This window comes from Ovis canadensis, chromosome 24 (assembly GCF_042477335.2).
Source record: "Ovis canadensis isolate MfBH-ARS-UI-01 breed Bighorn chromosome 24, ARS-UI_OviCan_v2, whole genome shotgun sequence".
NCBI classification, from domain to species: domain Eukaryota; kingdom Metazoa; phylum Chordata; class Mammalia; order Artiodactyla; family Bovidae; genus Ovis; species Ovis canadensis.
The window spans coordinates 37,931,764-37,952,984 of NC_091268.1; the positions used below are offsets into that span (position 1 = coordinate 37,931,764).

Sequence of the window (21,221 nt, forward strand, 5' to 3'; positions counted from 1 at the left end):
CGACCCACTGCAGTTGCTTGCCTGGAAAATCTCACGGACAGAGGAGCCTGGCAGGCTACAGTCCATGAGGTTGCAGGAGTCAGGTATGACTTAATGACTAAACCACCCACATAAAGGAAAGAATGAGCTCTTCAACAAATCCAAAGAACCGAGAATGTAATAATATCAGGGTGTGTGTTAGTTGTTCAGTCATGTCCAACTCTTTGCGACCGCATGGACTATAGCCCACCAGGCTCCTCTGTCCATGGATTCTCCAGGCAAGAATATTGGAGTGGGTTGTCATTTCCTTCTCCAATTATATCAGGGTAAGGTACAGGAAAAATAAGAAAAATAATAATAGGGATCCTGAACTCCTGGGTCCTTCTAGACAAGCAATTGGCAGCTGGTGACCCACAGGCCAAATCTGGCCAATGATGGATTTTGTTTGCCCCAGCATCACAGTGATTGTCTCATTTGCATTAAATACCACCTAAACTTTCATTAAAATCCAGATTTCAGGCTTTTCTGGAAAGTCGCAAAGGTTGAGTCACTCTGGGCCCATATTCTCATTTGCCCTTTTGGGGGGCGGGGAGGGGCATGCCCCCAACCCTTACCTGTCTTCAGTCACTCATTTATTTTACTCGTCTGGCCCCTCTAGGTATTTGAGTTTGTAACCTTGGCTTATCGCAAAAGCTTTGAACCTCCAGGGAGTACTTCAGTCAAGGCAGGAACCCACACCCAATGAGACACTCCCTCCCAGAGCCTCACCTAGGTCATAACTCTCCTGGTTAGTCCTTCAGATTCCTTTTCTCCTGGACACTCAGACCTCATAACTAAACGTTCCTCGAGGTCCTCATCCCGTGTACACTTTCCTCCTGGCAGGGCATCACCTCCTCCAAATCGCCACCTGTGTCCACTGGATTATCTGCACCAAGGATTTTCAAAGAACAAAATGCCTGCTTCTTGCTGCTGCTGTGCTGGGCTGTGCTCAGTCATGTCCAACTCTTTGCGACCCCGTGGGCTGTCCGGGCTCCTCTGTCCAGGGAATCAGACTACGAAAGACCTGACATGATGTTTCTTGTTTCCCGGTTTCCCTTGGGGAGCCAGTGCTCCCCCACTCTCAGTCCCTAAGGTTTAGATGGGCATTTACTCCACACTCATTTCCAGGGAGAAGCAGGGGACACAGTCAGAAGCACTGAGTCAATTGTGGGCCTTGGAGACAGTGACTGGGAGAAAGGTTTTTCCATCCTTCTGGGACTGGAACTGAGGACGATGGAGCGTGGGGGTGGGGAGGGGTCCTTCTGTGGACCCAGCTTGTCCGGAGAGTGATCCAGCCCAGCCTGAAGCCAGACTCCTTTTGGATATTTTTTGGTCACATATAAGCCAATTAATTCCCATCTTCACTTATGGCAGCTTGAAATGGGTTTTCATACTACCAAGGGCTGCTGCTGCTGCTAAGTAGCTTCAGTTGTGTCCGACTCTGTGCTACCCCAGAGACGGCAGCCCACCAGACTCCCCTGTCCCTGAGATTCTCCAGGCAAGAAGGAGTGGGTTGCCACTGCCTTCTCCAATGCATGAAAGTGAAAAGTGAAAGTGAAGTTGCTCAGTTGTGTCCCACTCCTAGCGACGCCATGGACTGCAGCCCACCAGGCTCCTCATTAATACAAAAGAAATCTGAAAGTGCTTGAAGATGAAAACAAAGCCAAAAGGCTTTGCCCAAGCTTTCTTCTGTTTTCTGTTACCTTCCCCCATCCAATAAGAACCAGCATTAGCCAGCCCTCTGAAAGCACGTATCTCAGGGTAACAATTATTTCTTTGCTTGCCTATCTCTTCCACAAAAGTATTGAGCTCCTTCAGGGCAGAAACAGGGAGGCAGAAATAGACTCCAATACCTCACATACTCACACACAGTTTGGGCCCAACAATTGTTAAATAGATGAATGAACAAAAGGCAGAGGGCACAAAAGAACCATCCTCATTGTCTCCTTTGGGACACCCACCTCAGGAGACCACCTCATTTGAACCACCTTCTGAAACAGACTCATCCATCCATTACAAACAAATTGCATCATGAGAACTCACTCCTTCCAGCCATTACTAATTCTCCCACATGTCGGTCCCATGGAACCTCACTATGGGGTTACTCACAAGGTCCTCATTCTGCAAAGAGAATATTTCATCGCATGACACCACCTAGAACTACAAACTGACAGTACACACTGTGGGCAAGTCATTCACACATACAACTTCATTCAGTAGTGAGTGTGTGTGTTTTAGCCTTTGTTTTGACCCCAATACATCCAGAAGCCTGGTTCTGATATCCACCAACTAGCTGCTTCTGCCCAATAACAATTTCAGGCTCTCTCCTGCCTCCTCCATCTTTCCTCCCTAGTCCTTTACAATTACTTAAGTTGGGGGCGGGGGGGGGCGGGGAGACAAACATATATAGGAAATCAACAACAGTAAAGCAACAGGTTCCCCAGTAAAAACTGTTTTGACTTTAGGTGCATAATTTCCACACCCTTAATACTACTGTATAGCTGCAGCCTACACTGCATCAAGCAATAAAGATTTTCAGAGTCAAAGGTCAGAGCCAGAATTACAGTCCTAGGGTGAGTCACATCACTCCACTCATTCTATCCAGTTCTCGTTTTCCCATACCACTTGAACAATCTAGTGAGAACTGGATTTACATTCATTTGACAATGTTTATTGAGGATCTGCCAAGTGATAGGAACCACAGAAGATCCTGGGAATCAAAGAAGAAAGGGTAAACATTCTTAAATGTTTAGCGTGATGAAGAATGCGGGCAAGTAAAGAAGCAATTACATGATGGCGAAACAGGTGCTGTATGGGATTAGGAAAGAGCCAAGGAGGGACATCCAAACTTTGTCCCAGAGAAGGCCTTTTAGAGGCAGAGACCTTTCCAAGGAGACCTGAGGAACAAGTGGGAGGTGACCTAGGGCAGGTGTGGTAAAAGAGATTTCTTTGTGATAGTTCCAAGTAGAGGCTAATATGTAAGAAAAGTATAGCCTCCACTGAAAACTGAAAGTAGACAAGACGGTTAGAATTTAAAAGTATAAAAAGAGAAGCTGACAGAGGAAGCAGGGGCCAAAGACACCCTGAACAGTTTCCCTGAACCAACTTTGCAGCTTTTAAAGCCTCAGAACTTTGTTTAAAAAAAAAAAAATCACTTGCCTGATACAATGTATGAACAGGCCAAAATGACTCTGGGACAAATGCATCTTGACACTCACTAAATATTGATTCCCTGATGCATGTTCCTGAGAACACTAAGAGGGGTAGAAAATTCACAGAATTATCTTGTAATTCATTCCCAGATTCTTGACTGAAACATGAGCCATCACCAATACTCTCTCCTGGTAGCTTAGCCATGAAGAATTCACCTGTGATGCAGGAGACTGCCTGCAATGCAGGAGACATGGAAGACTCCCCCAGAGAAGGAAATGGCACCCCATTCCAGTACCCTTGCCTCGAAAATCCCATGGACAGAGAAGCGTGGTAGGCTACAGTCCATGGGGTTGCAAAGAGTTGGACACGAATGAGCCACTTCACTTTCCAGTATTCCGGCCTGGGAAATCCCATGGACAGAGGAGCCTGGCAGGCTACAGTCCACCGTCGCAAATCCGACACGACATAGCGACTCAACCGCCACCACCACAATACATTGTCAACCTTCCTCTCCACGTTATTTCTATCATTTCCCCACAAATAACAGAAAACAAGGCACATCTAGGCTTTAGCCTAGACAGGAATTAACTCTGGAAAAAGGATAAATGCACCCCAAGCTAACAGGGTGGGGAGCCAAAAAGACCCAAACAACAAAACTAAGCAAAAAAGTTGAGGGAAACGAAACAGTAAAGAGCACATTTAGAAAACTCAAGAGGAAGTAAAAGTATTTTCATACACACACGCAAAAAAGAAGTGTGCCACGTGCTTTGGCCAAACCAAACTCCCCCTTTGACTCAACTGCTGAAAAAAAAAGAAGTCAACGCGGTGAAAAAAGATTCCCGCATTCATCTCTCTTCCCAGAATAAACAGCAAAACCGATACCATACAGCTAACTTGCCCTGGATAGACCTTGAAAAATCTGCCCCAGGTAACACAGCACATGACAGTCATCTTCAGAAGCTCTCAAGACCACAGACCAGTCCTGTCCCAATGGCCGGATCCTCTACTAACTCTGTTCTCTCCTGTCATTTCAGAATCAAGGGTTGCCAAGCAGTCAAGGAATCCCAAAGAAGCAAGGGAGCAGGAGCTGCTTCCAAACCCAAAGTGAGAAAGACTTTTAAAATGATACTTATTTTTAAACTGGGGCTAGGCGTTTCCAGAATCCTTTTCTCCTAATTACCCCCACCCCCCACCCAAGCTTTTTTAAATGTTAGCTGTGCAGTTCATATTCGCTTCTGGTCTAGAGACGGCACCACCTCGCAGCTCCCTCAAAGGGCGTTCTGAAACTCACTAGGCAGATCCGCTGGGCTTATGACCCTTGCTTCTTGACTGCTCGCCCCCACCATCCCCCGCCCCCAGACACTTGCAAGTGAGGTTTTGCAGCAGGGGGGCCACTCGGAAAGGCTGGGAATGCAGCCCCCAAGCCCGGCAGCCTCGGACACACCACTGATCCGAGTTGCAGCCCCAGGCGGCGGCCCGGGGCTGCCAGATCCCGGGGTAGGGAAAGACGAGGGGCAGTTCCAGTCCCAGGAGGGCGATGCTCCGCGGGGCAGTGGGGACCCGAGGGGTAGGAGCGGGAGGCGCGGCCCGCCCGCCCGGTCTCCGGGGGCCAGGCGGCGGCCCAGAGCGGGCCTCCAGGCCGCGGCGTGGCGCAGACCCCGACCCTGGGCCCCGCCGGCCTCGGGCGGAGCCTCAGCCTGGCCCGTAGCGGCGGGGCGCGCGGAAGAAGCCGGTCCGCCCCCGCGACCGCGACCCCCGGCCCGCGCGACCCCCGGCGGCCCGGCGCGGCGCACTCGCCTGCCCACGGTCTGGTTGGCCAGCTGCTTCATGCGGTTGAACTGCTTCTTCATGGCGGCGGCGGCGGCGGCCCGCGGGGCTCCGGCCGGGCAGGACGGGGGACGGCCTGGCGGCTCCTACATCGCTTCCCGGCCGAGGCGCGGCGGCGGCGGCACGGCTCCCCAGGCCTGCGGCCCCGCCCTCGCCGCGTCACTTCCAGCGGCGCCGCCCGCCGGCTCGGCCGGGTCGGGGCGGGCGAGGAGCTCCAGGCCGCAGGCGGCGCGCGGCCAGGCCTCCGCCGCCCGCCTGCCCGGGGGCCGCGTGGTCCCCACGCCTCCAGGTGGTTCCCTGGGCCCGGCGACGCGCGGCCGCCCGGGGCCCCGCGGTCCACCCGGACCTCGGCGTGCTTGTGCTTCCGCTCAGCGAATATTAATATTAAATATTAATATATAACTCACTTCCCAGACTAGATCGCAAACACGCGGTGGGCAAAGCAGACACAAAGAGCGGACACAAAAAGTCACCCTCGGGACTAGACCCCCGGGCAGGGCTCTCGGAGGTGGGGGCGGGGGGAGTGTTGCGCGAAGGGAAACGGGATAGGAGCTTTGGAACGATGGAAACGGTCCAAGTCTTTATCAGAGCCGTGCTTATGCTCAGGTGTAGACGTTTGTCAAAATACAGCAACTTGGATTCTTAAGACGGACGCGTGTCCCTATGTACATGTTACCTCGATTTTTTTTTCAAGAAAAAAAATAGTTGCGTGAAACAAGCTGCAGGACTGTGTGTATGTGAGATGCCATTTAGTAAAAAAGTCAGAGGCAATTAAATATATTTTATTCCTATTTGAATACTATTACTGTAGTGCTGCTTCTCTTTTATTGATTTAAATCTACCTTGAATGTCACTCCATATCATAAAGAAGAGAAAAAGAGAAAAAGACAAGTGTGCTTTCTATGAACATGCGCTCACCGATGGCGCCGTCAGAGCTGCGGTGATGGTCTCCGGTCCAGGGGACCGGGGTGTTACCGGCCCTGGGAAAATCACGCAAGCAGAGAAGTGCCCGACCCTAGCGCTGGGAAGTTGTGAGGATGAGCAGACGCCCGAGCGGGGACACGTCACAGGAGATAGGTTCTTTGTCAGGTCACAGGCCATGCCTGGGGCTCCGAGGGTTCTATAGAGGGGCCTTCTCAGCCCACGTTGCCTAGAAACTCCTCATTTTTTTCTTAACCTCGAGCTGGTCAGCAGTGAGGCTGTCCGACTCCACTGGATCCTTTTCGCAGGACAGATCAGGTCAGTTTTACGACCTGTGACAATGTCCTGGTTTGGTGGCCTTGGCTCCAGCTTAGGCCATTCCCTGGGGCAAGTGGGTGGTACTATGGCCTTTTTAACAGACTGTGTTTCTAGTTTCACAAAAGATGTGCTGAGGAAGGGAGCTGAAAAGGTAGAAGAACTCCCTGACTCTGCAAGAGAGGAGGTTGTCGACTTTCAATCAGTCTTAAAATCAGAGATTGAGAGGCTTCGAATTCTTTGTAGTGATCTAGAAGAGAAGTATGAAGCCTCAGAGCTTCAGCTGAAGCAGCAAACTGCTAGCTACAGACATCAGTTACACCAGAAAGACGTAGAAATCAGACTTCTGACAGCAAGACAGGTAGCAATGAAGGATCAGTTGCTAAAGCTGCAGTCAGTCATCCACTCAGTAAATCTTCAGGATAGCTTTCAGCCCTCAACTCCTGCACCCTCTTCACTGGGTTATGATGTCTATCAGCATGCTTTAGCTTTCCAGAATGATGATATGGACTTCGCTGATCTAATTTGGTCACAACAAGAAATAAATAGATTGTCAAATGAAGTTTTAAGACTTGAGGCTGATGTCAGCCATTGGAGACATTGTGCTCAAACTTCTACAGCACATGGAGCAGATAGTTCTAATCTAAAGGAAATCTATAAACTGCAAAATACTATCAAGGAACTTGAACAGACTCGAAATAAGGAAATTGATGACCATCAACTTGAAATGGCAGTACTGCAGGAAATTCATCAGCAGAAACTGGCAGAAATAAGTGGCAGGCATCGAAAACAATTAAAGGATTACGAGGAGATGATTCATGATATGCAAAAAGCCATTCAAGTCCTAGCCACTGAAAAAGTAGCATCTACCAAGAAAACCAAAGGACTTGAGATTAGGGTAAAATACCTTAAAAAAAAATTGTCTTCTGTAGAAAAGGAAATGGATGCTTCAGTTAGAGAACAAGACCAGATAAATGAAATGAAGAAAAGACTTAAAAAAGGTGAGTTGAAGCCTTCTACTAAGAAGCATAGTGATGCTGCGACAGAAAAGGAAAAAGTTCTTCCACAGAGAACATCCCTGGAAGAAGCATCCAGACAACAACAGCCACTGTCTGATGCTGAAAATGAAATGATGAGATTAAGTAGTTTGAAGCAGAATGAAAATCTCATTGAAGAGAACCTGAAGCTTCAAAAACGAGCCCAAGTTTTAGAAAAAGAAAATTCATTATTAAATGGAGAAAAGGAACAACTTCAACCCTCACTTGTCAGATTGAGCAATGTATATGAACCCATTAAAAGCTCAACTATCAGACACGTGAGCTTGGATTCAGAAGTACCTCATTTAAGATAGAACTTGGAAATCAAGGAAGGAAAACTCATTGTCACTGCTGAAAAGAAATTACTGATCCCTGAGTTAGGAGAGTTGGACAGGCAGAAACAAAAAACGACAATGTGCGTGGTTTTGATGAAAGATCAGAAATCCAAAAAAAATGAAGGAGATGGCATCATCAGTAAACTAAAACAAGATCTAGAATGTGGAAAAAAAGAGCGTTCGTCAACTTGAAGATGATAAAATGAACATTACCAAAGAGTTGGATGGGCAAAAAGAAAAGTTAATTCATTAAAAAATGCAAAAAGGACAGTTAGAAGCAGAATTGTGTCAGGCAGCACAGAGGCTATTGGAAGAAAGGAGGAAGTCTGAGCAAGCTATTAAAAAACCGTCAAGTACAGAGGACCCAGACAGCTCGGCCTAATAGCTGGAGTGTGAGGGTTTGGTTAAACTTGGTCAAGAGAAATACTGTTGAGCAGATGATTGCTGACCACAAAGAAACCAAAGAAATTTTGTCATCTAGTTTAGAAGAGTGGAAGCAGTTGAAACAACATAAGGAAGAAAGACATTTTTATTGAAAAACTTCAAGGAGGTCCACAGCTTCAGGAGGAGTTAAATCAGTATACTCAAGCCTTAAGAAAAATGGAAAATTTACAGTAAACCATAGTGGAAAAAGCCAAAAGTCTTGAATCCATGAGAGAAGAAATTAATCATCTGAAAGAAGAATTGGATCAACTGAGGGGAGAACACAGTCAAACCGCAACGATTAACCCTAAAACTGTTCCAGAAATAGAATCTGAGGACTCTCCATGGAGCACAGTTGAAGATAATCTTGAAATTAAATCTCATCAAAAGAAATAGAAAGATCTCAGATAACAACGTGAGCAAATGAATATTAAACACAATCAGCTCTTTTCCGCCCAAGGGGAGGAAATCGGACAGTTGCAAAATGCAACAGAACAAATCAAAACCCAGTTGCCTGAAGAATCTCAGTATATGCCAGTAGAAAGCTGTGACATTTTTCGAGTAACAGAAATTCAGAGTCTTCACATAGAAAACGGAAGTGAAAAGCATGACTGATCTAAAGCTGAAACTGAAAGATTATCACAAGAAATAACAAAAATTGGAGATAAAACTTCTAACTGAAAAAAATACTCTTTTAACTGAACAGATTGATCAGCTGTCCCATGGTGAGAATGGTAAGCTAACTCAGCTCATCTGGCAAAAAGATTTGGAGATACGGTTTCTTTGTATGAAAGTATCTTCAGCTTCTTCCAGTGGCCAAGGTAATGAAGAGATTCATCAATTGCAAGCATATGCTTTGGAAAGAGAACAAATGTTAGCTGTTTTAGATGAGAAAACTAGGGAAAATAATCGTCTTACAAGAGAAACTTTCAGAATGATAGATATTATTGTGGCCAAAGAAGCTGACCTCCTGAAACTCAAAGATGCCACCACAGAACTCTCCACCAGATTTCTCTAACATATCCTGAACATACACAAACATATCCTGAAATATGTTTAGAGAATATTTGTTTAGAGAAACGATCAGGATATGTTTAGAGAAACGATCCAGAATTCATCCCACATGGTTCGAGAAAGACATTGAAACTGATGCTTTGACTCAGAAATGTCAGACTTTACTGACAACAGTGCAAACGTCCAGCAATGGTGGTAGGTGAGAGACGTTCATATAGATCCATTTGAGGAGCTTCTATGGGAACGTGATAAATTGAGACAGCAGGTGAAGATGCTAGAAGAATGGAAAGAGCCCATGATGGCCTGGTACAGAATATGCAGTGTGGGTCAACCAGTCTTCAAAAAGAACTTCATCAATTTCAGGCACCGGTTTCAGTTGACAAGGTTAATAATTCTAAACTACAGATGAACTGTACTGACCTGATCAAAATGACGAAAGGAATAAAATCCAACTCAAAAACTTGGAGCAGCAGGTGGCACAAATTAATCTCAGCCTAGAGCAGCTTTGCAGTGCCAAAGGCTTTCTCTTTGGAGTGTCTGACCTGATTTTACCACAGCCTTCTGAAGAACCACTTAGCTCCACGTCAGCAGCCTCTCTTAAGGCAGTTAAAGCTGATGAATTGAGTGACTCTTCCAAAATGCTCAAAGAAGAGATTGGAGAGTTAAGAAAATTAATGGAGGAAAAAGATGCAACCATTAGAACCCTCCAGGAAGATAATCAGAGTTTGTTCAATTCCATCGCAGACAGTTCAGAACTAGAAAGAAAGCGACGTGAACAAGTGGATTCAGAAATGTAGCAGCTACAGGAGAAACAGGGTAACTTTCAAAACTTTAGGAAAAGGAGTTTTTAATCCAAGCCAAAAGTGATGAATTACTTTGCTTAAGTGAAAATTTCACTAATAAAGTGAGTGAAAAACGACCTTTTGAAGCAGGCAGTAATCAACCTGAAGGAGATAGCAGTTGGCGTTAAATCAGAGATGTGTCAACTAGAAGAGGAAAAGGAAAAAATAGTAGAGACATCTAGGGAAAAGGAAACAGAAAATCAAGCATTGCAAGAGACAAATATGCAGCTGTCTATGATGTGGAGAGAGAAAAAATTGGAATGTTTTACAATGGAGGAGAAGGCGCTTGCTTTTGAGCATTGGTTCAAAGGAACAGAACAAGGCAAAACAGGAAATAAGTCATTTTTTAAATGTAGTGACATCGATGCAAGAAAAGACACGTTTCGACAGGAGAGAAATGAAGCCATACTGGTACTAAAACAGAAATAAATGGAAAACCATGCCCTCCAGACAGAGGTTCAACATTGACACAGCAAAGATCTACGCTTAAAGCAGGAACAGGAGAGAGTGCATAATGGGCTGTAGAAGCAGAAGTGTCTTATAACTGCGAGGCTTTGGCTGCAGAAGACAGAGTGGCTAAACTAAGAATGAAAGTCACCGCACTGGAGGAAAAGTTCCTTCTGTCTTCTAACGCAATGGAAAGTGCAAATCAACAAGACAGTTTGCAGACAGAGTCGTTGAAGGAACAAGTGACTATCATCCCAACACAGAGAGATGACGCTTTGAGACAGCTTTCTGTGTCGTGAGAGCAAGTAAAGGAGGATGCCCAAGCACTAGCTAACCTGAAGGTGGTAGCCGCAGAATGGATGGCAAAGGTAGATAAACCTAGAAGGGAAATTAACATTGGCACAAGGACATCAGGAGAAAGTGAATGCTGCCTGGAATCTAAAGGAAGAAAAAATTAAAGATCTGAAAAAAACAAAATGAGGTCCAACAGGAAGTGCTGGATGAGATGCAGAAGAAGTTGATGAAGTTACTAAGTAATGCAGAAGAAGTTGACAGCCTCATGAGAAACATCCTCGTAGGGTCTTTTCAAACACTGAAAACAACATCACGAAGTGTTGCAGATAATGGGTAACACCCTGGGTATCACAAAGGAAGAAATCGGTGTGATTGTGAATGAAGAGCAAGGCAGTGGTACCCTATGGATGACTGGCTGACTTGGAACAAAAAGTGTCCCCAGCACACCTCTGAGACCAAATCAGCAACCAAAGACGAAGAATTCTTTCTTGGAGCTCTGTTAAATTTCTCAAAACAGAATCTCATCTCACTCTTCTGCCACTCAAACCAAAGTCTTTGGGTTCACCAGGAAATAAAAAATTACCTAAAAATGTACCACCAAGTCTTAAAACTATCTCAGAATCCACATCCCCCAAACCAGATGTGAATCAACATTCACAGCTATCTCTCTGACTAACCCACCCAGACCTAAAAGCGCTGAGCATCTTCTTTTAAATGCATTTAAAAGCATCTTCTTTTAAATGCTATTACTGATGTTTTGACTACGTACCCACCTTTGGTTCTGTCACCTGGCAAGAGGGCTGGAGATGTGTCAAAAGACTTTTCAAAGCCATAGATGATTCTTCAGAGACGAGAAACTAAGCTACTTCAAAAAACCAAAGTCACTGTGTTTATGTGCCTTACCAGAGCATGACTTTTCAGAGTCACTTTGTTTAATAAAAATATCAATACTTTTTAAATAAAAGGGTATATTTTAAGGACTTCAAAGATAATTACTTTTTATGAGACTTCAACAGTAACTTTTTATGAGAAAGGGCCTGGGTGGGATTGGAGGCTGTGGCCAAGGGATGCTTCAAATAGTGTTTGTTATGCTTTGACTTTTTAAAATAAGAAGCAGGTACTTATGTAGACTTTGGGAAATTAAAATATTACCTTTTGTTAACATTCAAAATGGGACTTCCCATGTGGCGCTAGTGGTAAAGAGCCTGCCTGCCAATGCAGGAGACCCAAGAGGCACAGTTTCAATCCCTGGGTTGGGAAGATCCCTTGGAGGAGGAAATGGCAATGTACTCCAGTATTCTTGCCTGGGAAATCCCATGGACAGAGGAACCTGGCAGGCTACAGTCCATGGGGTCGCAAAGAGTCGGACATGACTAAGCACATACACAGAGAATGTTCAAAATGATAGAATATACAAGTGTACAGTCTTTGTATAAGAAAAAAGGTGGACAGCCCAAAAGTACAAGATGCATAACATTTTTAAGAATGAAAGGTTACTTTTCCTGGCTAAGTCCCACTCCTCTTTTCATTTCCTGTTGCTATTGCGCTAAGTCGCTTCAGTCGTGTCTGACTCTGTGCAACCTTATGGACTGCAGCCTGCCAGGCTCCTCTGTCCATGGGATTCTCTGCGCAAGAGCACTGGAATGGGTTGCCTTGACCCCCTCCAGAGGATCTTCCTGGCTTAGGAATCAAACCTGCATCCCTTATATCTCCTGCATTAGCAGGTTGGTTCTTCACCATTAGCACCACCTGGAAAACCCTTCATTGCCTGGGAAACTACCCTATTAGTAAACTGTATTCTCTCAGGCTTTTTAGAAATATTTGCATATTTGTGTATGTTCTCTGACTTGTTTTTTTTTTAAACAAACAAACAAACAAACACTACACCTTAGAGATCTTTCCAGGTGTGAATGAATTCCCTCCTACCCTTTTTCAAAAGCAGCAGTTAGTTTGCTGTGTAGATGTACCCTAATTCTTTTAACTAGCTCCTATTAATCATCATTTAAGCAGTTTGTATCCCCAAAACGATCATGGCCATAAGCAACTCTCTTGCCCATTTCCTTAAGAACCACCCCAAACTGTCATCACTTTCCTGAAGTATGTCTTATGCCCTCTTGCAGACACTGGAGGCCAGCAGTCAGGAACTCCCAATTTCCCACACCCCCTTCCTATATTTAACCATCTACTCACTTCCCTCCACTTCTACTTCCCCGCTTTTCTTGTAGAAGACAAGGGATCCAGCTTTGCAATTAAAGTCTAATCGCTCCATTGTGCCCCAGAAACTATCCACTCAGACTTTTTCAAAGACTTCATTCCGTTGATTTTCCTTCCGGCCTTATCTTGTGCCTGTCTCTTTCCCCTGAGCTTCAGCGCCTGTCCAAGTCACTCCAGCAAGCAAGCCTTACCTTTCTGCTCTTTCAGCTACCACCATCTCTCTTTATCTTTCACAACAAAGGTTCTGAAAAAAATTCTCCACTCCTCCCCACCATCTCATTTCTCACTGACTTTTTAAAAAATTATTTTATTTGTGGCCGTGCTTGGTCTTTGTGGCTGTGCGGGCTTTCTCTAGTTGCGGTGCTCCAGCTTCTCACTGCGGTGGCTTCTCTTGTTGCAGAGCAGGGCTCCAGGACATGCGGGTTTCAGTAGTTGCAGCACACGGGTTTAGTTGCTCTGCAGCATGAAGCATCTTCCCAGACCAGGGATCGAACCTGCGGCCCTTGCCTTGGCCGGTGGATTCTTATTCACTCCGCTACCAGGGAAGTCCTCACGGACTCCTTTTTGAAAGCACCACAAAATCTTGTCTCAATGTCCCAGGTATTTTCTAATGCATTAGAAAGTAGTCTTCTTATTTCCCTAAACTCTCAGTGGTGGTGGTGATTTAGTCGCTAAGTTGTGTCCAGCTCTCATGATCACATGGACTATGTAGCCTGCCAGGCTCCTCTGGCCATGGGATTTTCCAGGCAAGAATACTGGAGTGGTTTGCCGTTTCCTTCTAATGCATTAGAAAGCAGTCTTCTTATTTCCCTAAACTCTCGGTGATATCTGGTAAATGTTAGCCCCATCTTCATTCTTAAAAGTTCTCTCCACCTTCTTTCTTTTGGAGATGCTACTCTCCTTAAGTTCCTTTCCTAACATCAGACTCTTCTTTCTCTGCTTCTTCTCTGTGACTTCTTCTTTGGATCACCTTTTTTTTTTTTTTTTGAACTTTTTATATTGTATTGGGGTATAGCTGATTAACAATGTTATAGTTTCAGGTGAAGAGCAAAGGGACTCAGCCATACACATACACGTATTCAGTCTTCCGCAAACTCTCCTCCCATCCAGGCTGCCACCTAACAGTGAGCAGAGTTCCCCATGCTCTACAGCAGGCTCTATGGACAACTTCTTGATAGATTTGTTCTCTAAGGTACCACCTTCAGCTAATTGCACCTCCCTGTGGTCTCAGGGCAAGCTCATCCCCTCTACTTTCACCTGGACGCTGATGATGACTTCTGAATGCCTATATTTGACCTCCCCTTTCTCCTGACTCCATACTGACTTATCTGATTGTCTGCTGGACACCTCTGTCAGGATGTCCGTGGGCTTCTCAAAATCAACGTGTCCAAAGGGGAACTCAGGATCTTCCTTCAGAATCCTCCTCCGTTCCTTTATCATCTCCTAAAATCCGTGTCCATCTTGTCACCCAAGCAAGAAGCATCAGAGTCATGATTGAGCTTTTTGTCTCCCCTGCTCCATATCCAACCAACTACCAAATGGCCCTCAATTCCTTCCTTTCCTGTCTTTTCCATGAACTAGTACAGTAGGCTCCTCACAGGTCTTGCTGGTGCCACTCCTGGGTCTCCTTGAGTCCATTTTGCAGACATCGGTAAAGCTGAACTTTCTAACATAAAGATCTGATGATACTTCCCAGCTTTAAATTACGGTTAGGTGTCCCCACTGCCTGGAGCCAAACTTTAACAAAGTAACCAAAGCAAAGGTTACCAAAGTAACCTTACTTCCTACTCCTCAACCACCCACAGGCCACCCTCCAGCTATATGTGACTTCTTGCAAACCCAGACAGACTATTACCCGGATAACTTCAAGCCCACGAGCTTGATCATAGCAGGATAACACTTCCCAAAGAGTGCAGATCAAAGAAGTGTCTCATTTACTTCCTTTCCACCCATTGTGGGGAAGGGCATTCCTCTCTAGAGTTATGACAAGGGCCCAACACTGAACAGATAAGCCCTCCAGCACTTTACTATACTTATACTTGTAGCCCAGGGAAGGACATTCCAACACCGTGTATGGCCAGAGAGTCTGCACTTGGGAAAAGAGTGAACAAGTAGGGGCTTTAGAGGGAGGACTTTGGAGGAACAAGAGATTGGAGATATCTTTAATTCCCCCTCTGGAGGGTTGTTTAAATGACTTCACAGGCTGGCAGGGACCTGGAGGCTGCTTTTGGGGATAAACTGTGCCTAGTCCCTGTGATAAGGAGAGTGGCTTGGCTAGGGGACCTTACCTGTGGGAGCAGAAAGGAAGGGGAGTTTGAAGTCAGGTCGTTTGAAGACCTCTGATTTGATCAGATGTCAGGGCAAAACCCTTAACACTTGATTTCATGGCTTCATACCACAATTGACGGTTTGATACCCTGGCATCAGTTTGTTTGCTTTTTAAAGATTTTTTTTATAAATATAGACTGTTTTTAAAGTTCTTACTGAATTTGTTGGAATATCGCTTAGGTTTTATGTTTGGTGTTTTGGCCGTGAGTCATGTGGGATCTTAGTTTCCCAGCCAGGCATTGACCCCATACTCCCTGCATTAGAAGGTGAAGTCTTAACCGCTGGACCACTGGGGAAGTCCCTTGATGTCAGTCTAAACCTTGCTGACGATGAAACTTTTAGGTAGTAGGTGAAGCCCTTTCCCAGGGAGCGAAGTTGGTGCTTGATCAAGAGGAAGAGATGGTCCTCTACAACATAAAGTGTCTGAACTCACTGATATTCACTCAGTTGATCCCAAAGGGCCTGAGGGAGAGGTGACATCTTCCAGCTCCATGGCATCTGGCAATGGATGACTGGAGGCCACGCCCACCTACAAGTAAGATGTGCCAGACGGCCCAGGTTTGGCTCCATCCTGTAGCAAGGAGGCCTGCTACCCGTGCTGAGCTTGGGGACCCATACCTTTGCTCCTATGTCAAGGAATCATGGGCAGCTGGGTATGGAAACTCGGGGTCTGGGGGAGACACAGTTTTCAATGTGTGGCCAGTGATTCCTGCTCTGATGGTATGTGACATAGGGCCAAAGAGGGCAATTTCTTGCATCAGAAGCCCAAGGATGACTTATAGACAACATGGGCAGTCCAGAGACTCCATGAGGCAGTAGGGGAAGTTGCTAAAGCCTCTTCACTGAAGGAGTCTCTGAGGGCACTAAGGGGAGTGCCTGTTGACTTTAGGTTCTAGAGCCTGTTGTTGGAGGGGTCTCCACTCAAGGTGGGCTCATTTAAAAGTAACAGCATAAACGGGCTTAAGTAAAATTTGTAAACAAGAGATATGTTTTCCCAAGAATCCAAAAAGGACTAAAAGATGGACTCGTGTGTCCTTAACAAGTGTGTCAAACAAATGTGTGCAAAGGAGGACGTCATAAAGGTAATGTCATCCCTCACATATACACTACTGACATGCGTGTGTGCTGTGACCCTGTGGACTGTAGCCCACCAGGCTCCTCTGTCCGTGGAATTCTCCAGGCAAGAATACCTGAGTGAGTTGCCATTTCCTCCCCCAGGGGATCTTCCACATTCAAGGACTGAACCCAATTCTCTTGTCTTCTGCACTGGCTGGTGGTGGTTTTTTTTTAAACCACGAGTGCCACCTAAGAAGCCCACACTATTGATACTGTGTATAAAATAGACAACTGATGAGGACATACCTCAGGTACTGTGGGGACCTGAATGGGAGGGAAATCCTAAAGGGATTATGTATGTGGATGGCTGGTTCATTTTGCTGCACAGTAGAAACTAACACAATATTGTAAAGTAACTATACTGCAATAAAAACTAATAAAATAAAATACAGGCAATGTCACACCTGTACCCCTGGAGAAAGGTGGGTGCATTAAGACTGTCTGCAAAGACTGTGAGTCTTAGCAGAGCTGTTTCGGGACCCTGTGGGTAACAAGATGAAAATGTACTGTGCTCCTTTGGAGATGACGACAAACTGGCTGAAAGGATGTTGAAATCAGCATTGAATGAAACCTAGCAGCCACATCTATAATTAGCAAAATATCTAGTACATTTAAATTTAGGTGTTTTAGGGCTTCCCAGGTGGTGCTAGTGGTAAAGAACCTACCTCCTAATGCAAAAGACATAAGTGATGCTGGTTCAATCCCTGGGTTGGGAAGATCCCCTGGGGGAGGGCATGGCAACTCACTCCAGTATTCTTCCTTGGAGAATCCCGCGGACAGAGGGGCCTGGCAGGCTACAGTCCATAGTGTCACAAAGAGTAAGACACAACTGAAGTGACTTAGCAGCAGCAGGTGTTTTAAGAGTATCTGAGATTCATTTTAATCAGGTATGGTAAGACACAGAGATATAGAAATGAAAAAAGCTTTTTATGCCTACAGATCCTGATAAACAGGAGGCCAGGCTCACCATGGAGGGCCACTTGGGGAAGCACAAGGGTCCATCAGGAGGCAGAGGGAGCAAGGAGCAGACGAGGGCAAGAGTCTTTCTCATGGTTTCCATGGGAAGGAGAAGGTGAGGCAGGGCAAGTAGGTTTAGGATTGGCTAGTTTGAATAATCTCAGTGGGCTCTGGGACACAGTGGTGTCCCTAGTTGTCTGGTGCCCGTCTCTGGGGTAATTAGAGCAGACGGATAGTGGTCTAGATTATAAGAGCCCCATAGAGGAGGTGGTTGTGCGTGTGGGCTCTCATTGGCCAGTTTATATGTGAAAGGTACACTCACAGGTGAGTTGTTTGCTATCTCTAGGGATTAGCTAACCCTGGCAGGGCAGTTTCTCCAAAAGGAGCAAGGCCTCAGATGTCAAAGCATTAAATACAGGAACTAGAAAGCATGATTATTACATGAGGTATAACTGTAATTTGATGCTTTAGTATAAAGTCTGTGAAAGTTTGCCAACTGTTGCATTTTTGGCAGATGTTAAAATTAGTCCCAAAGCTATGTATTGCAGATGCACAAAAGCCAATCAGCTCCCTTTATGTTTTTGCCATAAAAGGTATTTTTAGTAAATTTTGGTTTTCCATTTGGGTCAAATGGTGAATTTTTGTTTAATTGAATCTTTTGGTACCTCCCCCTGTATCTAGGTTTCTTTCATTCATTCTTTTTTTTTTTTTTTGTCACTGGATATGCTTGACAGGGGAGGGTCTGTTTTGAAAAATTTTTGGCCACACCCCACAGCATGCAGAACCTGTTTCCCAACAAGGGATTGAAGCCATGCTGGAGGGCAGAGTCCTAACCACTGGATCATCAGGGAAGTCCCGGGGTAGTGGGGGTCTTTTTACCCTGCTCACATTTATTATTATTTTTTTTTTCCTACAGAGAATCTCTCAGATCAGTATTTTCAGGATTAGGGCCTCTCTCATGACAACGGTTATAGAGTTTAGCAACCTGGACTTAAGTCAGGTTTGAATTAATCCCTTCATTGTGACATAGGGCCATCACGAATGTTTTTGCTCATAACCCCGATGACATGGATTTTTGTGCCACACCGGGGTAGGCAGCAGGGAGTCAGTGAAAGATCACAGTCCTAAAGCTGGTGGATCAAAAGCATCTTCTGCTGCAGCCCTACATCTTTCCCCATATTCACTGTTCCCCCAAACCCCTGGAGCATAGTGGCTCAGGACATTTTGATTTCTAACCATCTAACGTCACAGGTTTTTGTTTCTGTCTCCGTCCAATCACAGGTGGTGCAGAGTTTCTGGGTATTTCTAGGGAAAGAAAGCTGGATGGCGGGCCCTATAGAAGGCTATTCCCTTCCTCCAGAGAATGGCAGTCCACCTCCAGAGTGTTAGAATCCACATCCAGTAAGATCATTTTGTCTATGGGCTGGGTGGGGACCTCAAGCCCTAGATGACAAGATCAGTCCTTTGGCATGCTGGTAAGTAACAATGGGAAGCAAAACTCACAGGTGTTGACTGGGGGTTTGGCACTGAGAGAGCAGTTAAGTATCAATGCCCATTTCCCCCTACTTTTGTTTTTTTTTAATCAAGTCTCAGACCATGAACTTCCATGGGTGTGCACCTCCAAACCATGGGCAAAGTCACTACCTTTGGCTGAACAGCAATGACTCAGGAGTCAATCAAGTGGTCATTCTTAAATCTTCCTGAGGTCATGGCCTCCTTCCTTTCTACAAACAACACAAATGTTCATCCCCAGGACTACAAACACAAGTGCCCCAGGGGGGCACTACTTTCCCAAACAGAGTCCCTATGACTGCCCTAAGCAGCCAGTGACAGTCATCAGGATAGACACAGTAAGCAAAGTGCTGTGGAACTCTAGCATCCATCAGTTAGGACTTTATATTGTTTCCGATCTCAAGTAGGAGCCTCAGTGACCACCTGCCAGACACAAGCCACACTTGATGGCATCTCATTTTGGGATATGGTCAATTAATGATAGTTTCTGCCTAGTTGGCCAGCATGAGACCACAGAGTGGAAAGAGATGGCAAAATCCATTTGAGATAACAGAACATGAGCTAAAGCCCAAGCTGGCCAGCAACTGGCACTTACATCCAAGATAGTAACTGCTGCCTTGCAAACCAGTTAACTAGCAAAGGAACCCATAGTTAAACCTAACGAGGTGTCCTCAATTGAGTTAGACCATCTTATTTGTGATGTAAATTGTTTTACTCCTTCAATCCATCAGGGAAAGAGAGACTCCAACCCTAGGTTAATGGTGTTGGCTGACACTCAACACTCGACCCCAAAAGATGAGGTGGACAGCAATTTATGAGCCACATTTACCTACAGCACAGGGGAAGACACCACATATCATGCAGGGCCACACAGGGGGTTGCGCTTGGGAACAGAATGAACAAGCCTGGGCTTGGGAAGCAGACTTTGTAATACCAAAGAATGGGAATGAGCCCTGGTTCCTGCCTATTTGAATAATTTAGCGGGCTGAACAGAACTGAAGTCTGCTACTTGGGAATGAGCAGGTACTGTGTCTGGTTCCTATGATAAGAAGGATAATATGGCTAGGGGAACTTTACCTGTGGGAGAAGAGGGAGTGGTCAATTGCAGTTAAGCCCTTTGAGGCCCTCTCAACTTTACTAGATGTTAGAACAGCTCTCAATGTTGAATCTTGGGGCTTCCCTGGCAGTCCAGCGGTTATGTCTCTGAGCTTCTACAGGAGGGGGCATGGGTTCGATCACTGGTCAGGGAGCTAAGATCCTGTATGCTGTGAGAGTGAGTGAGTGAGTGAAAGTCGTTCAGTTGTGTCCGACTCTTTGTGACCTCATGGGCTGTATAGTCCCTGGGATTCTCCAGGCCAGAATACTGGAGTGGGTAGCCTTTCCCTTCTCCAGGGGATCTTCCCAACCCAGGGATCAAACCCAGGTCTCCCACAATGCAGGTGGATTCTTTACCAGCTGAGCCACAAGGGAAGCCCTGTATGCTGTGAGGTACAGCAAAAAGAAGAAAAAACAATAGAACTCTAATTGCAGGCCTCATGCCACAAGAAGTTATTAAAAAGTAATTGAGTTCAATAATGTCTCAGGATACAAAATAAACATAACCATCAATGGTATTTCTAGATACTAGCAATGAACATGTGGATGCCAAAAATTACAATACATTTACAATCACTAATTAAAATAATCAAGTGTAAATCTAACAAAGTATGTCCAGGACTTGTATACTGAAAACTCTACAACACTGATAAAATAAATCAAAGGTCTAAATAAATGCAGAGATATGCCCATGGTCATGAATTTGAAGACAAACCATAGTAAAATGTCAATTCTCCCCAAATTGATAGATTTAATGTAATCCCTATCAAAACCCAGTATGCCTTTTTTCCTAGACATAGACAAGTTTAATCCAAAATTTTATGGAAAGATAAGGGAACTAGAATAGCCAAAACAACTTTGAAAAAGTAATAAAATGGGGGCAGTCAGTTCACTGTTTTAAAACTTATTATTAATGTATATCTACAGTAACCAGGACTGTGTAGTATTTGCAGAGACATAGATACATGGATCAATGAACACAGAACCCTGAAATAGTCCCACACAAATATGCTGAACTAATTTTTGAGAAAGGTGCGAAAGTAGTTCAAAGGAGGAAAGATAGACTTTTCAATAGGCTACAGCTATGACATTACAGGCCAAAAACTTGGAATACTGGGCCAGTGAAGAATGAATATAATGGTTTCATTGACGTTCTATCAGGTGGTGATGGGTAGGGAGAAATAATGCACACTCAGCTCAGGATGAAAGCTCCAAGTGCTGGATAACGGTTTATTTCATCTTTCTGAATTCAGCTTCTTCTGATTGATTAGCGTCACAGGTTCTGGTGATGTTCCCATAAGCTCCCACACTGCAAAGCCAGGTCACCCGCAACTGAGCACACAGTCCTCCAGACTCCATGGGCCGTTCCAATA

At 45.2% G+C, this 21,221-nt stretch overlaps 1 protein-coding gene and 2 pseudogenes across 8 annotated transcripts in view; 2 read left to right on the forward strand and 1 right to left on the reverse strand.

The window, feature by feature from the left end:
• Positions 1–5,461, reverse strand: part of ARHGAP17 (Rho GTPase activating protein 17) — a 97,664-nt gene extending 92,203 nt beyond the window's left edge. For all 8 annotated transcript variants that reach the window (XR_011252708.1, XR_011252707.1, XM_069570378.1 and 5 more), the window contains exon 1: positions 4,969–5,461. Coding sequence is in view for 6 of the 8 variants with exons in the window: in XM_069570378.1 (XP_069426479.1) it covers positions 4,969–5,021 (53 nt within the window). In the remaining 2 variants the exon portion in view is untranslated. The remainder of the gene's footprint in view (positions 1–4,968) is intronic.
• LOC138929819 (thyroid receptor-interacting protein 11 pseudogene) lies at positions 5,197–7,705 on the forward strand (annotated as a pseudogene).
• A 157-nt stretch (positions 7,706–7,862) lies between these two features.
• LOC138429172 (thyroid receptor-interacting protein 11 pseudogene) lies at positions 7,863–11,369 on the forward strand (annotated as a pseudogene).
• The last annotated feature ends 9,852 nt before the right edge of the window (positions 11,370–21,221 follow it).